We start from the raw sequence: 22,882 nt of genomic DNA on the forward strand, positions 1-22,882 counted from the left end.
TTGCAGTGTGTTTTCCTTAGATTTTCAGTATGTCATATTTTCATTTTCATTTCTCTTTAGATACTTCTAAAATTTCTCCTTTAATTTTTTTCATTGATGCATTAGTTATTCAGTAGCATGTTGTTTAGTTTCCACATGTTTGTGATTTCTCCAGCTTTCTTCTTATAATTGATTTCTAGTTTCATACCATTGTGGTCAGAAAAGATGCTTGATATGATTTCAGTTTTCTTAACTTATTGAGACTTGTTTTGTGTCCCAGCGTATGGTTTATCCTTGAGAACATTCTGTGTGCACTTAAGTATGTGTATTCTGCAGATTTTGAATGGAATATTCTGTATACATACATCTATTATTAAGTCTCTTTGGTCTAGTGTTTCATTTAAGACCGACTTTTCCTTCTTCTCTTTCTGTCTAGATGATCTGTCTGTTGATGTACAGGGGGTGTTAAAGTTCTTATTCTGTTGCTGTCAGTTTCTCCCTTTAGGTTTGTTAATAATGCTTTATATATATTTTGGTGCTATTTTGTTAGGTGCATATATATTAATAAATGTTATATCTTCTTGATGGGTTGTACCCTTTATCATTAGTATATAATGTCCATCCTTGCCTCTTATTAACTTTTTTGGTTTGAAGTCTGTTTTGTCTGATATGAGTATGGCTACACCTGCTTTCTTTTGGCTGCCATTTGCTTAGAGTATCATTTTACAGCCCTTTACTTTGCACTTATATTTATCTTTAGAACTGAGATGTGTCTCCTGGAGGCAGCATATAGTTGGGTCTTATTTTTTAATCCATCCAGCCACCCTGTGTCTTTTGACTGGTGAATTCAATCCATTTACATTTATTGTGATTTTTTTTTTTTTTTTTGGCCACACCCTGCAGCATGTGTGATCTTAGTTGCCCAACCTGGGATCAAACCCATGCCCCCTGAGGTGGAAACATGGAGTCTTAACCACTGGACCACCAGGAAAGTCCCCATTTAGTGTGATTATTGATATATGAGGACTTGGTATTGACATTTTATCTTTTCTCTTCTGGTTTTTCTATAGTTCCATTGTTTCTTTTTCCTTGCATTTCTGTCTGCTGTTTTAGTTTGGTGGTTTTCTATGATGTTTTTCTTAGTTTTCTCTTTTTTTATGTTTTGTGTCTCTGCACTAGATTTTTGTTTTGTTATCATGAGGTTTGTATAAATGTTTTAAATTTAAAATAGTCCTTTTTCTGCTGGTAGTATCTTATCCTAATATGCCTCTACAGGTTTCATCCTTTTCCTCTTCTCCTTTTATGTTTTTGTTGTCACAAGTATGTCTCAACACAAAATGCTGTGAGTTTGTTACCAAATTGACATAGCTGTAGTTATTTTTAGTGCTTTTTTTCCCACCCTTTATCCTTTGCTGTAATTAAGTGTTTAACAACCTATTCTGATATACAGTTGCAATTTTCTGATTCTGTCTATTTATTACCTTACTCAGTGTTTTGTGTACTTTTGCCTTTTCATTTCAGGTAGAAGAGCTGCTTTCAACATTTCTTGTTAGGCAGGTGTAGTGGTGATAAACTCCTCAACTTTTGTTTGTCTGGGAATGCCTTTATTTCTCCTTTCTGTCTGAATGATACCTTTGCTGTATAGAGTATTCTTGGCTGACAATTTTAATCTTTCAATATTCTGAGTTTGTCATTCAACTGTCTTCTGGCCTGTAGAGTTTCTGCTGAGAAATCTGCTGATAGCCTCATGTGGGTACCTTTGTAGGTTATTGTCTTCTTCTTTTTCTTTTTTTTTTTTCCTGGCTGCCTGTAAAATTCTTTCTTTGTCATTGACTTTTGACAATTTTAATATAATGTGTCTTGGAGAAGGTCTTCCTGTTTTGAGATAAGTAGGTGTTCTATTAGCTTCATGGGCTCGTATATCTAATTCCATTCCCAAATTTTAGAAGTTCTCAGCTATTATTTCTTTAAATAGGCTCTCTGTTCCCTTCTCCCTCTCTTTTCTTTCTGGGATACGCATTGTCCTTATGTTGCCTTTCTAATGGAGTTGGATAGTTCTTGTAGAGTTTCTTCAGTTAAAACAAAAATCTTAGCTCTCTCCTCTTTTACCTGAATCGTATCTCAATTTCTGTCTTTGAGTTCGCTAATTCTCTCTTCCATGTGTTCTACTCTATTTCCAATGCTTTCTAATGCCGTTCTTCATGTTGTTTATTGAGTTCTTCAGCTCCATAACTTCTGTTTGGTTCTTTTTTAGAGTTTCAATCTCTTTGATAAAGTATTCCTTCTGTTCATTAATTTTATTCCTTAGTTCACTGAACCGTCTTTTCTGTTTTCTTATATATAGCTTGTTGAGTTTCTTTCTGATACCTGTTTTGAATTCTCTGTCAGTTAGACCACAGTCTTCTGTGACTTTAGTTTCTGGAGAACTGTCATTTTCTTTTTCTGATACTGTGTTACTGTGCTTTTTCATAGTGCTTGGTGAGTTGTTCCTTTGCTGGCGCGTTTGAAATAGTGAATACCTTTCTTATTTAGGTAAACCTTTATTTACTTTGATTCTAACAGTTCAACAGGTTGGTAATTAGAGTCCTTTCTTTTGTTTTTCAGTAGGTGGCGCTATAGCATAAGTTATAGCTTAGTTTATCTTACCTGAGTGCTTCTGGCTATATTTGAGAATTGGCACTTTCCACCCTCCATCACCTTTGCCAGAGACGTCGTCAGTGCCCTCATCATCACTGCTTGTTCCTCTGGGGTTACTGGTGCCTTGAGATGGCGGGTGCCTCTGCCATATGTGGGGTTGCCTGGGTTGTGGGCACTGCTGTAGCGGTGAGGGAAGGGGGAATGGGGAGAAGGAGCCAGGTTTGGGTGTGCTGTGGGGGAGAGCAGAGTCACAGGTACCACTATGGCCCTTCCAGTCTGTCTTAAGCCTGTTCTGTTCTGTCTTTTGCCCTCATCGTTACCAGAATTGCTCTTGCTGAGGTCACTAAAGATCTCCTCTTGGTTAAATTTAGTAGTAAATTCTCAGGCATTCTTACGTCATTCATCAGTCACATTTGGCACAGTTGATCACTCTGTTCTTAATACACTGTCTTCACTTGACTTTCCAAGATACCACACTCTTTTGGTTTTACTTCTTCCTCACTGTTAGCTCCTTCATGGTTTCTTCTCTGGTTGATATGGAAAGGTTTGTTGTACATTATTGTGACAATAGCTCACAAATGCTCCCCTACAGTCTATCTTCAGCACAGCAGCTAGAGTGATTATTTTAAAATCTAAATCAGATCACACTCCACACCTCTACTTACCTCTGCAGTAGCTTCACATATCTCTCAGAGTAAAAGACAGAGTTTTTACTTAATGATGATATTCAAGGCCTTGCGTGATTTGCCTTCTTTGCCCCCTATTATCTCTGACCTCGTCTCCTACTATTCTTCCCCTCTCTTACTCCACTCCTGCTGCACTGTCAGGTATGCTGCCTTTGCAACAGCGATATTTTTGGCTGGAACACTCTTCCCTCAGAGGTATGGCATGGTTAAGTCACTTACTCTAGATTATAAGCTCTTTAGGCATCAGGGATCTTTGTCTCTTGTTCATTAATATATTCCAATAGCCTAAGATAGTGCCTGGCACTCAGTAGCCACCCAAAAAGCATTAATTGAGTGGATGAATGAACCAGTTAACAACTAATAATAATTAAGTTTTATTTTCTAAAATGTTTACATGTTGGAAATATATGAATGTGACATTCATGTTCCAATTCTGTGCAGAAATGGCTATTCATACAAGGTGGCGGTTGCACTGTCTCTTTTTCTTGGATGGTTGGGAGCAGATCGATTTTACCTTGGATACCCTGCCTTGGGTGAGTATGTTTCATTTAAAAAAAATTCTTGTGAAACTTGTAGGTTAATGTACCTACTCTTATAGATTAAATCTCTGCATACTATTAATAGTTACAAGTTCCATGTAGCTGGAGTTGAAAGGTCAGTGTTCTTCTGTGAGTATAGAGCTAGCAATTAGCTCTGTAGTTAACTTGGATAAGAAATTGACTTTTCTTGTGTTTTCATCTTTATGAAAACACACACTCAAGATAGTGTAGTCACTAATTAGAACAGTAGACTTGAGCTGTCATTACTAGTGCTGGGCACACAGTGGATGTTCAATAAATGTTTTATGAATAAATGCATATCTTTTCCTATCCCTCCAAAAAATGTTTGCCTTCTACCTGAACCTCTATAAGTGTTGATTTTGGAATAGAAACTACTTCTTTCAGGAGAAGTTGGTGTTGGAACTACAGCAGCCAGCATGAGCTGGTGTGGAGCCTGGTTATTACCCTTAGCATCCCTCCCCATACCTTCCTCCTAGCTATAATCTTTACATTTACCATAGTTGCTAATGCTTATGAAAACTACTTACATTTGATGATAGCTTTTGTTTAAATAATACTTTCACATGCCTGCCCTTATTTACGCCTGAAAACTCTCTGAGTTTATCATCCAGTTTAAATCTTCTTTAACAGGTAGGGAAATTGTCACCAGAGAGGTTAAGGGATTTACTGACTCTGGAGGCCTTGCTTTATACTGTAACATATTTGTTGTTATCATCACTGTTTTATGGATAGCGAAATTGTCATGAGATTAAGAGATTTACCCAAGGACACTCAGCTAGTGACCTGACTTTGAACCCAAATATTCTGGCTCAAGAGATCATGCTTTATTTACTGTAGTACTTTGCTTCTGTATTAGCCCTTCACTGAGCAAATTTAAAGTTTCTGAATGCTCTGCTTTCTAGCTAGCAAAGCTAATCTTATTCTTTCCATGTTGCTACCCACCAGAGATCAAAGAGGAATTTTCACTGTGGGGTTGGTGGGAATTATATTTCTGTTAACCTTAACTGGAACTCAGTGTTATAAGGTCATAAATAGAAGTCATAGTTTAAAATACTATATACCTGAAATTTTTTCAGTTAACAAACATTTATTCAAAATTTACTTGCTGTTAAGTAAGTAATGAAGTTCTCTGGAAATAACGATGGAGATCACAGTTCATACTGGTTAGACGAAAATAAGTAATAAATGGTAGGCCAATTTGTGCTACAGCACTGTTACAGAAGTGTAGTAAAGTGCTATGAGAGCAGAGGAAAAAAGACTGATTTAGTCAGCCTTAGGATGTGAGGGAAAACTTGTTGGATGAGGGGACATTTGCACTAGGTTTTTAAGGATGAACAGATTAGAGATTTAGGGCATTACAGGAACAGCATGTGCAAAAGCATAGGGTGTGAAAGAGCACATGTGCAGTGTTGAGAAAATGGTGGATAATTTAGCCTATGGTGTAGGAAGAAACGTGGCAGAACATGAAAAGTGATTGCAGAGGTAGCCAGTGGTCAGATTATAAAAGGCTTTGAGAAAGAATTCCCTGGTTGTTTAGTGGTTAGGATTCGGCGATTTCATTGTTGTGGGCCCGGGTTTGATCCCTGGTCAGGGAACTAAGATCCCACAAGCCGTGCAGTGTGGCCAAAAAAGAAAAAGGCTTTGAGTGTCTTGTTCTGGAGTTTGGACTTTACCCTTTAAACATCAGAAGGCATAAAAGTTTTTAATCAGAGGAGTGTCATGGTCAGGTTTATATTTCAGGAAGATGATACTGGAGAAATTGTGGGAAATGGCTTAGAACGGAGAAAGACTGGTGGCAGAGGAAGCTAAAAAGAGATGGATGCAGTAGTCCTGGCCTGAGGGAAGGAGAAATACTATTTCTTTGAACAGTTTATTCTATGATGATTTTGAATAGTAAATATATTTTAAATATTTGGTTTAATGAGTGACTTTTTAGCTTCCTGTGATGAGTGTCAAATGAGCTGTCATGTCATATGGTCTAAGTTAATTTTTTTGACTTATTGCAGCACATAATAACATGTTGGTTTGTATATTATGATTTTCTTTTCCTACAAAATAAAATTCTAGGTTATAAAGCTCCATATAAAGCTCTGTATAGTGACTCTGGTTCGTGAATGTTAGTTCCCTGCCAGGAGCTCCCTTTCTCCAACCACTGCTACTCCAATCTATTAATTAATTTCAGTCAAAGAGAACCTTTCAGTTTGAGGCTGAGATTCTATAAATTTACAAATGTAATTTTTACATTTGACTTTATTTCTTAGTGTAAAAATCTTTAAGTAACTTTATTATTACAACAACCTTTGGATGTTCATTAATTCAAGTTTTTTGACTGTTGGCTTAAGATACAACTTTCTCAAGATTGTTAAGTCTGTCACTTCTCATTCATCTGCTTCTGAATTTTCTTCCATTCTCTTTATTCTGCTGGGTTTATAGCTTTAAAAATCCCTTTACTATCCTTTAATGGGGTCCTGGAGTGAGAGGAGTTAAGAGGACATGTCAAATACATTATTTTTAACTGAAAGTTCTTATATCTCTTCAAGCATTCAAATATTTTTATCCCTATCTTACTGACATTTAAGCTATATAAATGTGAAGGATTTTGATGTTTTATCAATTTAATCTAATCTAATATGTAAAATTACCGTGTTTGTAAACTTAAAACATTTAAATGTTTTTAATTAAGTTTTAATTTTTACTAAGAATCCAAGGTTAAAGAATTTTGGTATTCAATTAAAATGATTACTGCCATTTAAAAAAATTCTTAAATGGAGAATGCAATGTTGACTGGTATGAAAATAGTTACAGGCAGAGCCTAAAACTATTTTTCTTATAATCTTATTTAATCTTTCTTCATGGTAATTAAAAGCAGTGGTAGTATATTTATAGATAACTTTTTTTTTTTAACATCTTTGTTGGAGTATAATTGCTTTACAATGGTGTGTTACTTTTCTGCTGTATAACAAAGTGAATCAGCTCTGTGCATACATATATCCTCATATCCCCTCCCTCTTGTGTCTCCCTTCCACCCTCCCTATCCCACCACTCTAGGTGGTCACAAAGCACTGAGATGATCTCCGTGTGCTATGCAGCTGCTTCCCACTAGCTATCTGTTTTACATTTGGTAGTGTACATATGTCAGTGCTACTCTCTCACTTTGTCCCAGCTTACCCTTCCCCTTTCCCATGTCCTCAAGTCCATTCTCTATGTCTGCATCTTTATTCCTGTCCTGACGCTAGGTTCTTCAGAACCTTTTTTTTTTTTTTTTTAGATTCCATATATATGTGTTAGCATACGGTATTTGTTTTTCTCTTTCTGACTTAACTCACTCTGTATGACAGACTCTAGGTCCATCCACCTCACTACAAATAACTCAATTTCTTTTATTTTTATGCTTGAGTAATTTTCCATTGTATATATGTGCCACATCTTCTTTATCCATTCATCTGTCGATGAACACTTAGGTTGCTTCCATGTCCTGGCTATTGTAAATAGTGCTACAGTGAACATTGTGGCACATGTCTCGTTTTGAATTGTGGTTTTCTCAGGGCATCTGCCCAGTAGTGGGATTGCTGAGTCAATGGTAGTTCTATTTTTAGTTTTTTAAGGAACCTCCATACTGTTCTTCGTAGTGGCTGTATCAATTTACATTCTCACCAACAGGGCAAGAGGGTTCCTTTTTCTCCACAACCTCTCCAGCATTTATTGTTTGTAGATTTTTTGGTGATGGCCATTCTGACCAGTGTGAGGTGATACCTCACTGTAGTTTTGATTTACATTTCTCTAATGATTAGTGATGTCGAGCATCTTTTCATGTGTTTGTTGGCAATCTGTATATCTTCTTTGGAGAAATGTCTATTTAGGTCTTCTGCCCATTTTTGGATTGGGTTGTTTGGTTTTTCCATATTCAGCTGCATGAGCTGCTTATATATTTTGGAGATTAATCCTTTGTCAGTTACATTGTTTGCAAATATTTTCTCCAATTCTGAGGGTTGTCTTTTCATCTTGTTTGTGGTTAAGTTTCATTAGGCCCATTTGTTTATTTTTGTTTTTATTTCCATTTCTCTAGGGTGTGGGTCAAAAAAGATCTTGATGTGGGCTTCCCTGGTGGCACAGTGGTTGAGAGTCCGCCTGCCGATACAGGGGACATGGGTTCGTGACCCGGTCTGGGAAGATGCCGCAGAGCGGCTGGGCCCGTGAGCCATGGCTGCTGAGCCTGTGCGTCTGGAGCCTGTGCTCCACAACGGGAGAGGTCACAATAGTGAGAGGCCCGTGTACCGCAAAAAAAGGTCTTGCTGTGATTTATGTCATAGAGTGTTCTTCCTATGTTTTCCTCTAAGAGTTTTATAGTGTCTGGCCTTACATTTAGGTCTTTAATCCATTTTGAGTTTATTTTTGTGTATGGTGTAAGGAAGTGTTCTAGTTTCATTCTTTTACATGTAGCTGTCCAGTTTTCCCAGTACTACTTATTGAAGGGGCTGTCTTTTCTCCATTGTATATTCTTGCCTCCTTTATCAAAGATAAGGTGACCATATGTGCATGGGATTATCTCTGGGTTTCTGTCCTGTTCCATTGATTTCTATTTCTGTTTTTGTGCCAGTACCATACTGTCTTGATTACTGTAGCTTTGTAGTATAGTCTGAAGTCAGGAAGCCTGATTCCTCCAGCTCCATTTTTCTTCCTCAAGATTGCTTTCGCTATTCGGGGTCTTTTGTGTTTCCATCCAAATTGTGAAATTTTTTGTTCTTGTTCTGTGAAAAATGCCAGTGGTAGTTTGATGGGGAGTGCACTGAATGTGTAGACTGCTTTGAGTAGTATAGTCATTTTCACAATGTTGATTCTTCCAATCCAAGAACATGGTATATCTCTCCATCTGTTTGTATCATCTTTAATCTCTTTCATCAATGTCTTATAGTTTTCTGCATACAGGTCTTCTGTCTCCTTAGGTAGGTTTATTCCTAGGTATTTTATTCTTTTTGTTGCACAGGTAAATGGGAGTGTTTCCTTAAGTTCTCTTTCAGATTTTTCATCATTAGTGTATAGGAATGCAACAGATTTCTGTGTGTTAATTTTGTATCCTGCTACTTTACCAAATTCATTGATTAGCTCTAGTAATTTTCTGGTAGCATCTTTAGAATTCTCTATGTATAGTATCATGTCATATGCAAAGTGACAGTTTTACTTCTTTTCCGATTTGGATTCCTTTTATTTCTTTTTCTTCTCTGATTGCTGTGGCTGAAACTTCCAAAATTATTTTGAATAATAGCGGTGAGAGTGGGCAACCTTGTCTTGTTCCTGATCTTAGAGGAAATACTTTCAGTTTTTCACCATTGAGATTGATGTTGGCTGTGGGTTTGTCATATATGGCCTTTCTTAATGTTGAGGTGGGTTCCCTTTATGCCTTCTTTCTGGAGAGTTTTTATCATAAATGAGTTTTGAGTTTTGTCAAAAGCATTTTCTACATCTATTGAGATTATCATATTGTTTTTATCCTCCAATTTGTTAATATGGTTTATCACATTGATTGACTTGCGTATATTGAAGAATCCTTGCATTCCTGAGATAAACCCCACTTGATCGTGGTATAGGATCCTTTTAATGTGCTGTTGGATTCTGTTTGCTAGTATTTTGTTGAGGATTTTTGCATCTATGTTCATCAGTGATATTGGCCTGTAGGTTTCTTTCTTTGTGACATCTTTGTCTGGCTTTGGTATCGGTGGTGGTGGCCTCGTAGAATGTGTTTGGGAGTGTTCCTCCCTCTGCTATATTTTGGAAGAGTTTGAGAAGGATAGGTGTTAGCTCTTCTCTAAATGTTTGATAGAATTCACCTGTGAAGCTATCCGGTCCTGGGCTTTTATTTGTTGGAAGCTTTTTAATCACAGTTTCAATTTCAGTGCTTGTGACTGGTTTGTTTTTATTTTCTGTTTCTTCCTGGTTCAGTCTCGGAAGGTTGTGCTTTTCTAAGAATTTGTCCATTTCTTCCAGGTTGTCCATTTTATTGGCATATAGTTGCTTGTAGTGATCTCTCATGGTCCTTTGTGTTTCTGCAGTGTCAGTTGTTACTTCTCCATTTTCATTTCTACTTCCATTGATTTGTCTTCTCCCTTTTTTCTTGATGAGTCTGGCTAATGGTTTATCAATTTTGTTTATCTTCTCAAAGAGCTAGCTTTTAGTTTTATTGATCTTTGCTACTGTTTCCTTCATTTCTTTTTCATTTATTTCTGATCTGATCTTTATGATTTCTTTCCTTCTAACTTTGGGGGTTTTTTGTTCTTCTTTCTCTAATTGCTTTAGGTGTAAGGTTATGTTGTTTATTTGAGATGTTTCTTCTTTCTTGAGGTAGGATTGTATTGCTGTAAACTTCCCTCTTAGAACTGCTTTTGCCGCATCCCATAGGTTTTGGGTCATTGTGTTTTCATTGTCATTTGTTTCTAGGTATTTTTTTGATTTCCTCTTTGATTTCTTCAGTGATCTCTTGGTTATTTAGTAGCATGTTGTTTAGCCTCCATTTGTTTGTATTTCTTATAGTTTTTTTCCTGTAATTGGTATCTAGTCTCATAGCACTGTGGTCAGAAAAGATACTTGATACGATTTCAATTATCTTAAATTTACCGAGGCTTGATTTGTGGCCCAAGATATGGTCTATCCTGGAGAATGTTCCATGAGCACTTGAGAAGAAAGTGTATTCTGTTGTTTTTGGATGGAATGTCCTATAAATATCAATTAAGTCCATCTGTTTAATGTGTCATTTAAAGCTTGTGTTTCCTTATTTATTTTCATTTTGGATGATCTGTCCTTTGGTGAAAATAGGGTGTTAAAGTCCCCTATTATGATTGTTAGTGTCGATTTCCCCTTTTATGGCTGTTAGCATTTGCCTTATGTATTGAGGTGCTCCTGTGTTGGGTGCATAAATATTTACAATTGTTATATCTTCTTGGATTGACCCCTTGATCATTATGTAGTGTCCTTCTTTGTCTCTTGTAATAGTCTTTATTTTGAAGTCTATTTTGTCTGATATGAGACTTGCTACTCCAGCTTTCTTTGATTTCTATTTGCATGGAATATCTTTTTCCATCCCCTCACTTTCAGTCTGTATGTGTCCCTAGGTCTGAAGTGGGTCTCTTGTAGACAGCATATATATGGGTCTTGTTTTTGTATCCCTTCAGCAAGCCTATGTCTTTTGGTTGGAGCATTTAATCCATTCACGTTGAAGGTAATTATCGATATGTATGTTCCTATGACCATTTTCTTAATTGTTTTGGGGGTTTTTTTGGTAGGTCCTTTTCTTCTCTTGTGTTTCCCACTTAGAGAAGTTCCTTTAGCATTTGTTGTAGAGCTGGTTTGGTGGTGCTGAATTCTCTTAGCTTTTGCTTGTCTGTAAAGCCTTTGATTTCTGCATCGAATCTGAATGAGATCCTTGTGGGGTAGAGTAATCTTGGTTGTAGGTTCTTACCTTTCGTCACTTTAAGTATATCATGCCACTCCCTTCTGGCTTGTAGAGTTTCTGCTGAGAAATCAGCTCTTAACCGTATGGGAGTTCCATTGTATGTTATTTGTCATTTTTCCCTTGCTGTTTTCAATAATTTTTCTTTGTCTTTAATTTTTGCCAATTTGATTACTATGTGTCTTGTCGTGTTTCTCCTTGGATTTATCCTGTATGGGATTCACTGCACTTCCTGGACTTGGGTGGCTATTTCCTTTCCCATGTTAGGGAAGTTTTCGACTATAATCTCTTCCAATATTTTCTCGTACCCTTTCTTTTTCTGTTCTTCTTCTGGGACCCATATAAGTCGAATGTTGTTGCATTTAATGTTGTCCCAGAGGTCTCTGAGACTGTCCTCAATTCCTTTCATTCTTTTTTCTTTATACTGCTCCCTGGCAGTTATTTCCATTATTTTATCTCCCAGCTCACTTATCCATACTTCTGCCTCAGTTATTCTGTTATTGATTCCTTCTAGAGCATTTTTAATTTCAGTAATTGTGTTGTTCATCATTGTTTGTTTGCTCTTTAGTTCTTCTAGATCCTTGTTAAATGTTTCTTTTATTTTCTCCATTTTGTTTCCGAGATTTTGGCCCATCTTTACTGTCATTACTCTGAATTCTTTTTCAGGTAGGTTGCGTATTTTGTCTTCATTTATTTGGTCTTGTAGGTTTTTGCCTTGCTCCTTCGTCTGTGACATATTTGTTGTCATTTCATACTTTTTTTAATGGGTGGTGGTGTATTCCTGTCTTACTGGTTGCATGGCCTGAGACGTACAGCACTGGAGCTTGCTGACAGTTAGATAGAGCCAGGTCTTGTTGCTGAGATGAGGACCTCCAGTAGGCCTCACTCTGATTGATATTCTCTGGTGTCTGAGGTTCTCTGTTATTCCAGCAATTTGGACTCGGAGCTCCCACCACAGGAGCTCAGGCCTGACCTCCAGCCTGGGAACCAAGATCCCGCAAGCTTTGTGGCATGGTTAAAAAAATAAATAAATGAAAAAGAAAGAAAAAAAGGAGCAATATAATATCAAAGAATAAAAAACAAAATGAAATTAGAAAGATAAAATATATATTAGCAAAATAAAACTATAATTGAAACAACAAATTAAAAGCACAACAGAAAAAGAAAGAAAAAAAAGGGTGGGGTGGGGAAATAAGCCAAAAAGAGAGAACAATAACAAAATATAAAGGATAAAATAAAATTAGAAAAATAAAAGATTTATTATGAAAAATAAAAGTATAAAAGAATCAACAACAGTGAATCAACAAGGTAAAACAGACCCCAGTCCGGTCACTGGGGTTCCTCCAGTCCCCTTAGGTTTCTGTGGTCCCCCCCCGGTGCCTGGTAGGTGCCCTAGTTGTGAGGAGGCACGAATTCCACGTCTTCCTAGTATACCACCTTGACACTGCCCCTTTATAGATAGCTTTTTAAAATCCTTTTCGATACCATTTATGATCACTGGAATTTTATAAGAACCAAATAAATAATGCAGATATGATGAAGCTTGTTCTTAAGTAATTTCTTTTTTTTTCTTTTTTTTAACTGAAGTATAGTTGATTTACAGTGTTTCAGATGTACAGCAACGTGATTCAGTCATATATATATAAATATATATGTATTTTTTTCTTTTAAAGATTCTTTTCCATTATAAGTTATTACAAGATATTGAATATAGTTCCCTATGCTATACAGTAGGTTTCTTTTTAAGTAATTTAGTGTTGAATGTGATACTTCGTTATATAAATTTTACTTTAGGATTAAGTAAGGGAAATGTGTTGAGGGTGAGATTAAATTAAATTTGATAAGATCCAAACATTCCTTTAAGAAAAATTTTCTTTCTAGGTATTTCAAATTTCTTTTTAGCCCAGAACTATTACTTTATGTATAGCTTTATTTCCTTTAATTGACTTATTGTTCCAGTGCTGCTTTAGCTGGAAGCCTTTTTTCACCATGAAGCCTTATTTTTCTAATATTCCATCTTTGTGTTTTTAACCATGTTAACATCTGTGATTTTTTTTTTTTTTTTTTTTTTTGCGGTACATGGGCCTCTCACTGTTGTGGCCTCTCCCGTTGCGGAGCACAGGCTCCGGACGCACAGGCTCAGCAGCCATGGCTCATGGGCCTAGCCGCTCCGCGGCATGTGGGATCTTCCCGGACCGGGGCAAGAACCCGTGTCCCCTGCATCGGCAGGCGGACTCTCAACCACTGCGCCACCAGGGAAGCCCTGTGATTTTTTTAATATGCGGTAACTGGTATATTATGTTTTGTCCATTGTAGCATTAAAAGATTATGGATTCTCAAAGATGATAGCTCTTTTGGAGCAGTTAATGGGGGAGAGATACTCTTTTCATAGTGGTATTACTTTTAAGTGTAAATGTTTTCTTATTACGAGAATAACAAAATGTTGCATGTTTTTAAGCCCCAAACTTATAAATCTTTGGTTATATTATTCTTGTTTTCTTCTTGAGTTTGGAGTTACTAGTTTGCACTGGCGTATTATATCCACAGATTGTAGGACAAATAAAGGTAAAGGGATTTGTAGGTTAAACTCTTCTAAGATTTGAAAGCTCTCCTTTATAGTTATAGATACAAAAAGAATAGTGATAACTAATTACCAAATCGTTATAGAATGCTTGGGATTTGGCAAACAGCAACTTCAGTATGAAATAATCATCTGCATTCTCTAACATAGTTATACAGAAACAAAAGTATTTACAAGATTCAACCTGCAATAAAACAAAAAATACCAAAATTTTTTAGAATACCAAAAATGAATCTCTGTTCTTTTTATTTTATACCCAAATAAATTCTTTTATTGAATTTGTGTACTGTTTTTTTTTCTTTTTATTTTTTTCGGTACGCGGGCCTCTCACTGTTGTGGCCTCTCCCGTTGCGGAGCACAGGCTCCGGACGCGCAGGCTCAGCATCCATGGCTCATGGGCCCAGCCGCTCCGCAGCATGTGGGATCTTCCTGGACCGGGGCACGAACCCGTGTCCCCTGCATCGGCAGGCGGACTCTCAACCACTGCGCCACCAGGGAAGCCCTGAATTTGTGTACTTTTAAATGTAAAGTTTAAGTTACTGAAGTATAAATAAAGTACACTAAAAGCATGACATTTATTAATGTCATCTGGCAGCAGAATCTTTTTGGAAAAATATATCTACAATAGTAATGGTTCAAGATAAAAATGGATCCTTCTTGATTGGAAACATTGTTAATTGGAATTAGAAAACAATCTCTAAAATCTAAATATAATATTTCTTTCCATAATAAGATAAGTAAATAGGGTCTGTACAAAGAGCCCTAAAAATTTTTACTTGGACAAAAAAGTCAGTCTACTTTTGGTAGTTCACTAATACCTCCCCATCTTTTAAAAACTGGTATTGGTGCTCAAAATAATGAAATCTGTAAGAGTAACGGTTTGCATTGTTTTTTGCCGAAAGCTTGGCCTCTGTACACCGGTGCCAAATTGAATCTCGGAGACAGAGTTTTGGGTGAAGGAGAAAAGAATAGCTTTATTGTTTTGCCAGCCAAAGGGGGACACAGTGGGCTCCTGCAGTCGAAAACTATGTGTCCCAACCCAGGAGGATTTGATGAGGTGTTTTATAGCAATAGTTCGAGGGTGGGGTTGCTGACAAGATTAGGGTGTGTACAGGGCCTGCACTTCTCTAATCTGGTCTCAGATAATCTTGATGAGCTTCTCTGGTTCCTGGCCTCAGGTAGTTTCTTGGCTGCTCCTCCCTTGATTAGCAGCTGTTTGAGTCTGCCCTTTGGAACTCAGAGGTGGTCATGGAGACTGGATCCTCTTCCCTACAAACAAGAAAACAGGGGACAGAAGGACTTCTGTGCCCAGGGGCCCCACAGGGTTCTGATCGTTTTCAGTTTTAATAAATGCTGTTTAGAATGTATGCTACTTTGTGTTTTTCAAGTTGCTCAGTGTTTGTTTACAAATAAGATAATTTACTATTGATATATTTTATTCCTTCAGTAGCCATATTGACTAGGCACAGAAATGACACAGCCCTGACTTCAAGTTGCTTGTGGAAGGAAGGATATAGGAGAAGTCAGACAAATAAATATATAATAAATCATACCATGGGATATGTGCTCTGCTGAAAGTTAAGGGCAGGGTGCTAGGGAGCATCTAGGGATGGCATTAAATTCATCCTGGGAGCATTAGAGAAAACTTTCCAGAAGTTTTAAGAAAGACTATTAGAAGTTAGCTAGGGGGCTTCCCTGGTGGCGCAGTGGTTGAGACTCCGCCTGCCGATGCGGGGGACACAGGTTCGTGTCCCGGTCCGGGAAGATCCCACATGCCGCGGAGCGGCTGGGCCCGTGAGCCATGGCCACTGAGCCTGCGCGTCTGGAGTCTGTGCTCCGCAACGGGAGAGGCCGCAGCAGTGAGAGGCCCAAAAAGAGTTAGCTAGATGATTGGGAATAGTGGGGGGCAGCAGAGGAGGCAAGGCAGAAGACAGCATAGCACATATAAATGCAGGTATGAGAGCACAGCCCATTGGAAGAGAACTTCGGGTAGTTTGACTGTAACACAGACAGAAGGAATTTGCAAGAGGAGGCTAGGTTAGATGATGCTACTGTAAATGATGTGGGTTTATGCTGTATAAATTTCTCAATTATAATAATAATTGTAATATAGTAGAAATAGTGGTAGCACAAGTAGCAGCTGGGCTAACATTTATCATATGTTTGCCATGTACCATGTACTATTCTAAGCTTTTACTTTGACTCATTATCTCTTAAAGTGCACATATTTAAAATGTACAGTTTTATAAGTTAGACATGTATACACCTGTGAAACAACCACCATGATCAAGATAATGACCATATCTGTCACTCCCCAAAGTGTCCTCATGCCTATTTGTAATCCCTGCCTCTTGGCCCTCCTTGTCCTGCTTTTTCCCAAGCAAGCACTCACCTGCTTTCCATCATTGATTAGTTTGCAGATTCCTTAAATGCTTAAATATCATCTTGGATCTGTTCTATAGTTTCTGAAAAGTGTTACTCCAGGAGTAGGTAAAATTTATCAAAGTTCCAAATACATGTATCTAACATTTTATCTAATATTTATCTAATTTATCTAATATTTTATCTGAACAGGAACCTGTCGTGTTCAATCTTCTGAAACATCCTTACAGAAGGGGTTTAGCAACTGAATATCTAGACTTTAATTGACTCACATCTTTCTCTGTTTTGTGTGTTATCGTTACTTTGCCAGTAAATATACTTCTATATCATTGTTTTAAAATGACTTCATAGTATTTTCTCCTATTGTTAGGTCTATCTTAATTTCTTGAGACAATTTCTCCCTGTTAGTTACTTAGATTGTTTCTAATTTTTTGATAGTCTTACAGCAGATATTTATTAAACTCTTACTTTCTGTCACGTACTGTTCCAGGAATTGACTTGAATAAGACAGATAAGAACCCTGCCTTTAAGAGTTTACATGGCATAGGAAGAAAGAGAATGAATGAACAAACCAATGAATGATTTCTGATCAGTACCATGATGGAAATAAATAGGGGAGATGTGATAACAGTGCTGGGGCTGCTACGGGGAGCAGCATGCTAGGTTACAAAGACTTCTCTGAAGAAGTAGCCTGAGATGAGAAGAGCTACAGGAAGAACATCACTGGAAGATGGGATGACAAGGGCAAAGGCTCTGACATGGTTACATTTTTTTCATAGAGTAGCAGTTCATTAAAGACAAACTTTTTTTGACCATTCTTAATATTCTTTTTGTAAACAAGTTGAAGGAAGGGAAACTCTGTGGTATTTCCAAAATGCTCTGTGAAGAGGGATACATTTCAGAAATAAAATAAGTGAGTGAATGGATATAGTACATATACTGAGTGAGTGGATAAAGTTCCTTGGGCAACTATAGTAAAATGCAATGAATGAAAAAAATAATTAAAGGAGTTGTTATGTAAGATAGTGGATAAAAAGTTAGGGGTCTTTAGGAGACAGAAAAGCTGAGAAAATTTATCTATTCAACAAATATTGAGCATCTACCATGTGCCAGGCAATGTTGTAGGTGATAAGGACACAGAATTGAACAAGACATATAAAAGACACTCCCCTAACAGGGCTTCCATGAGACAGATAGTAAACAATATAAAATATTAGGTAGGTAATAAGTATTTTGAAGAAAACTAAGTGCATAATTTTATATAGTATCTATATTTTAAGTTTTAATATCATTTCCAACATGTGTTATCGCAGTACTTAAAACATTGTTCTCCTGTATATCTAATACTAATAAGGGGTGGTGGGGTGGGTGGAAATCATCTAATTTACCTACATATTTCAGTCTTTTTTATGTATTTCCAAATGTGTGCAAGAGGTGATCTCATCCAGTCTTACAATTTTAGCTGATATATATTTGTAGTTGATGCTTAGAACTACCCTTTCACGAACAGTCTTGCTTCATACCATTTTTATATCTCAAATGGGATATCTGGAAAGCAGCTCAAGTTTAAATATAGAAGAGAGATTACTCATCCCACCCCCACCCCCAATCTGCCTCTTCTAATTTCATCATTATATTTTTGTGTTATATCATTGTATATGTCCTAGATTCTATGCTCTATTATCATCTATTTTAGTACCTTAACTTTATGGTTGGAACCAAGGACAGGTGTATATAGCTCACAGAATTGTTGATTTTGACTATTGGGCTAATAAAAAACATAAGATGCTTAGGGAAAAAGTACAGTATAGGATAACTTCAAGATAATTGGGTTACTGATAGAATTTTGCTGTTTAACTACAAGATCAGTGTTTTTTTCTGATTATTTTTTCTGTGTCTTGACAGTCTGTCTATTTGAACTTCCTACTGTAAATGCATATTAAAATTTGGGTCCATAATGTATTAAGTCTAAATAAATAAATAAGGATTTTAGGACTAAAAGATGTGCTGTAACTCTGGTGTAATGAGATTTAAAGGTTTATTTTCTTAGAAGTTTTGTAAGATTACAAAACTTTTCTCTTAAGTTTTGTAAGATTACATTGAGTTTTTATTTCAGTTCTTATTATTTATTTAAGTGAATTAATTTTTTTTGGCTTTTCTATGTAGAGGGCCCTTTAAACTTTTCTCATATTTTTAGGTGAAGATTTGATTTTTTTTTTAATAGTGTTTATTTTTACTTGTTGACAGTTTGCTTTATTTATTTATTTATTTATTTATTTATGGCTGTGTTGGGTCTTCGTCTCTGTGTGAGGGCTTTCTCTAGTTGTGGCAAGCGGGAGCTGCTCTTCATCACGGTGCGCGGGCTTCTCACTATCGCGGCCTCTCTTGTTGCAGAGCACGGGCTCCAGACACGCAGGCTCAGTAGTTGTGGCTCATGGGCCTAGTGCCCTGCGGCATGTGGGATCTTCCCAGGCCAGGGCTCGAACCCGCATCCCCTGCATTGGCAGGCAGATTCTCAACCACTGCGCCACCAGGGAAGCCCAAGATTTGATTTTTTTTAAGTGTTATTTTTATATTGTCGATATAAAGCATTTGTGTTATATGTAATGGTTTATTGGGAAATGGAAAAGTTTATTAATATTTATAAGACTTTCCAGGTTGTAAATGACTTTACCTTCTTTTCTAGGTTTGTTAAAGTTTTGCACTGTAGGATTTTGTGGAATTGGGAGCCTAATTGATTTCATTCTTATTTCAATGCAGGTAAGTTAGTTTCAATCTAGAAGATGAACTACTTTTACATTCAAATTTGTGTTCTGTGATATGTATGTTAGAAAGCAGTTAGGAATGCTTTTTCAATGTTTCTTCAGATGCTAGATCTAAAGGATCACGGCCATGTTTTCAAGTTGCATTTCCCAACCTGTGCCAATTAGCAGTTCTAAAAGACATAAGACCTTCATTAACAAGGATTCTGTGCTCTAATATGATTTGTAAATGTGAGTTCAGCTGAGTTATAGAGATTTCTTTACTGGAGAACTCAGAATCTTTATAGTTTGTATTATGAATCTCTAAGTGGGATTGAGGTTATATTTCAGGCTTATTGTTTCTTTTCCTGTTACAGCCACATTGTCAATTACTATAATAGGATACTGATGGGAATCTGATATTTACATATGAATATGTGGAGGCAGAAACAAGATTTTTTTTGCACTGGAAAGGTACTCTATACTAGCGTTCTCTTGGTTGCAAATTGTAGAAACTGAAATGCAGCTAGCTTAAGCCAAAAAGAGAAAAGGAATTTCTGGGCACTCTGTGGAAAATCTAGGAGAGGGGCTGGTCTCAGGCAAGACCCAATTCATATAATCAAATGATGTGTTCAGGACTCTCCTGCTCTTCATCTCTGCTTCTCTGTGTTAGCCTCGTTTTCTCCTGCTGCAGTGGTTTGTGAAATGCTCTTCTTACGCGTTTAAAAGTGCCACCAGATGTTTTCTATTAAATTATACTGAACTGGTTGTGGTTAACTCATGAGGATTCTTAAAGAGATGAATTTATCACAACAAATGTCACAAAACAGCATTTCAGTAAGCATTTATGGAGCACCTAATGTCTTCAGTAAATGTGTCAGTATGTATTTAGATTATCATCAGTTTTGCTCTTCTTTCTCAGACAGTATTTCCACTCCTCAATTCTGTCTGCTTGATGTTATCCTTATGCTTTAAAAGAAAGTCAAAATCTAGATTTTTGGTAACATACTGTGAGGAGGGGACCATACTGTGAGGAGGAGGCAACATATGGACCAATAAGATATCAGAATTAAACAAGGAAAATATTTGGTTTTAAAGTTGGAATTTTCCTGTCTTTATTCATAAACATATGCCTAACCAAATATCCTGCCTTCTCTGACTGTGGTACAGGCAAGCAGGCATGAAGAGGCTAAGGTACTTGTGCACATATGCTTGGAAATGGGTTTCTCTGAGGATCCAAGGAATTTAATGTATTATTGGGATTCTTTGAGATATATAGAATTCCACATCTTTAAAACCCAACCATTTAGTTAATATTTCACACTACGTTCTTTCTTTGATGATGTCAGTGCTTTGTAGCTTTATTTATGTCAAATTACAGAGCTTATTTGATTCAGCCACTATTTTCTAGTACATGTATACCTAAACTTTTCAGAACTAATAGTTCTTAAAGATCTAGAATTGAGACTATTATATCAACAAATTATTGAGGTAGAATTAGAATGTTTGAATTTCTACAGTATATTTCCCTAAATAAGACATTTTAATAGGGATGGCTACCTTAGACTGCTTTCAGATTAGGGGAACAATAAATCATTTTTCAAAAGTAGCCAAATAAGACATGTATCCTTATTCTACATGTTGTTTAATATACTTAACATGTGATGTTGACTACATTAATTTTAGAGAATTTTTTTCAGCCAAATAAGTTTTTACTATAAATATCATAAACTATGTTAATATTTTTGTCCTAAATATATTTTTCAATTTCTCATAAACCTTTTACATTCTATCATCTTTTTGTTTATTCTTCTTTCCTTACTCATTCTCTCCATCCCCAGTTTTTTTTCTTTTTGCCATTAAATATTATTCCCCAGTGAGTTGCAATGTTTTTCTTTTGGGCTGTGATCCCAGAAACATATTGTGCATGAACTCAAGACCTATAAAAACATACTTTGCTTCACAGTGTTTGTAACAAAAATCCAGGAAAATCCTCTTTTAAAAAATAGGCCTAGTTATTTCTTTTATATATATATATATATATATATATTTTTTTTTTTTTTTTTTTTAACGGTACACGGGCCTCTCACTGTTGTGGCCTCTCCTGTTGCGGAGCACAGGCTCCGGACGCGCAGGCCCAGCGGCCATGGCTCCTGGGACCAGCCGCTCCGCGGCATGTGGGATCTTCCCGGACCGGGGCACGAACCCATGTTCCCTGCATCGGCAGGCGGACTCTCAACCACTGTGCCACCAGGAAAGCCCCTATAATTTTTTTCTAAATTTATTTATTTGTTCTTTTTGTTTTGTTTTGTTTTGGCTGCATTGGGTCTTTGTTGCTTCGCCGAGCTTTCTCTAGTTGTGGTGAGCAGGGACTGCTCTTCATTGCGGTGCGTGGCTTCTCATCGTCTTGGCTTCTCTTATTGCGGAGCACGGGCTCTAGAGCACAGGCTCAGTAGTTGTGGCGCATGGGCTTAGTTGCTCCACGGCATGTGGGATCTTCCTGGACTAGGGCTCGAATCCATGTCCCCTGCATTGACAGGCGGATTTTTAACCACTGCTTCACCAGGGAAGCTGTAGTTATTTCATCTTTGAACTGAAACAATATAAAGTGTAACACATATATTACTAAAGTAAGTAAGCTTTAAATGTAGCTATATTTACTAAAAACACTTTCATGAATTTATCTGTTAGTAAACTTTTGAAGTTTCTTCTGTTTGTTTTTTGTTCTTAAAAAATATGCGGATGGCACTGTGTGAATAAATGGTATAAAACAATACATAGAATTAATTCTTTTGTGTATTCAACAAAATCTAAATCAGTGATGCATGGATAGCATACAGTTTTTCAATCATAGGCAACCATTGTATATAAGTATATATAGTTGCTGTATATATAGTTATTCATAAGGCAGGTCTGAAGATTTTAAAATACTCATTGTTTTGTGCTTATATTTATATATATCATGAAGGATAGATTAGATAATTTGGTCTTTTATCAGGAAAAATATGAGAATATTTGATTTCATTTAAATCTCTTTTCTCACTCACACAATGAATAGTTTTAATTATACCAAAACAATTGATGTGTATTCCACCAACAAAAAGGAAAGAAAATTGATTGTGTTCAGTGGAGACAAGACAGCCACAAATCAAAAACATGAAGATGGGTACGGGGAAAATGGAAATATGCATTGGAATGTAGAAAGTTTTTGAAGGAAGTATGTCAGGGTTCTTCGTGACAATTTTTAAAAATTCTATGCATTGTGGAAGAAATTACTTTTATTTTCATTCCTATTAACATTGCAGACACAACATTGTAAAACAACTATACCCCAATTTAAAAAAAAAAAATTGCAGAGTAGATTCCTTAAAGAACTAATAACTATATAAGCAGCAAAATACACAAAGCAATGTTTTAAATTTTATAAATAAATTTATTAAATATCTCATTAGTTTGGCATTTAATATATGTAACTCATTTTAGCCCTGGGTTATATACTGCTTTTGTATTTTTTTTTAACTTTTACACACCAGGTTTGATTTTTCACACATAAATTTCTTGAGAAAAAAAGATTTTTATTAATCTCCTATAGCACTAATAGTATGCTCAACATAGAGTATGCTCTCAAAATTTTGCTGATTTAAGCTGAATGCAGTATACCTTGTGAAAAGTGTGGCTTTGTGCCAATTACAGGGAAGATGAGAGGCTGAAAATCATAGTTTAAAAAAAATGATTGCTCTTCTTTAGGGCTTTAAAGTTCTAAATTTCGTGGGTCACTTGAGAGGTAATGAACAAAAATAAAAGTTGGTATGATAAAGTAGAAATAGGTATAAGTTGGGGTCCTTGCCCTGAAGGAACTTAGAATCTTACCCTCC

General features: G+C 36.5%; 1 protein-coding gene across 7 annotated transcripts in view; it reads left to right on the plus strand.

Moving 5' to 3' along the window:
- The window catches only part of TM2D1 (TM2 domain containing 1), a 140,508-nt gene that overhangs the window by 18,469 nt on the left and 99,157 nt on the right, over positions 1-22,882 (plus strand). For 6 of the 7 annotated variants that reach the window (XR_007471346.1, XM_033409047.2, XM_033409045.2 and 3 more), the window contains 2 exons: positions 3,744-3,835; positions 18,953-19,026. Coding sequence is in view for 6 of the 7 variants with exons in the window: in XM_033409047.2 (XP_033264938.1) it covers positions 3,744-3,835; positions 18,953-19,026 (166 nt within the window). In the remaining variant the exon portion in view is untranslated. Of the gene's footprint in view, positions 1-3,743; positions 3,836-18,952; positions 19,027-19,384; positions 19,482-22,882 lie in introns of those variants that run through there. The other variant, XM_049697110.1, reaches the window with a different exon arrangement.

This window comes from Orcinus orca, chromosome 1, assembly GCF_937001465.1.
Source record: "Orcinus orca chromosome 1, mOrcOrc1.1, whole genome shotgun sequence".
Classification (NCBI taxonomy): Eukaryota; Metazoa; Chordata; class Mammalia; order Artiodactyla; family Delphinidae; genus Orcinus; species Orcinus orca.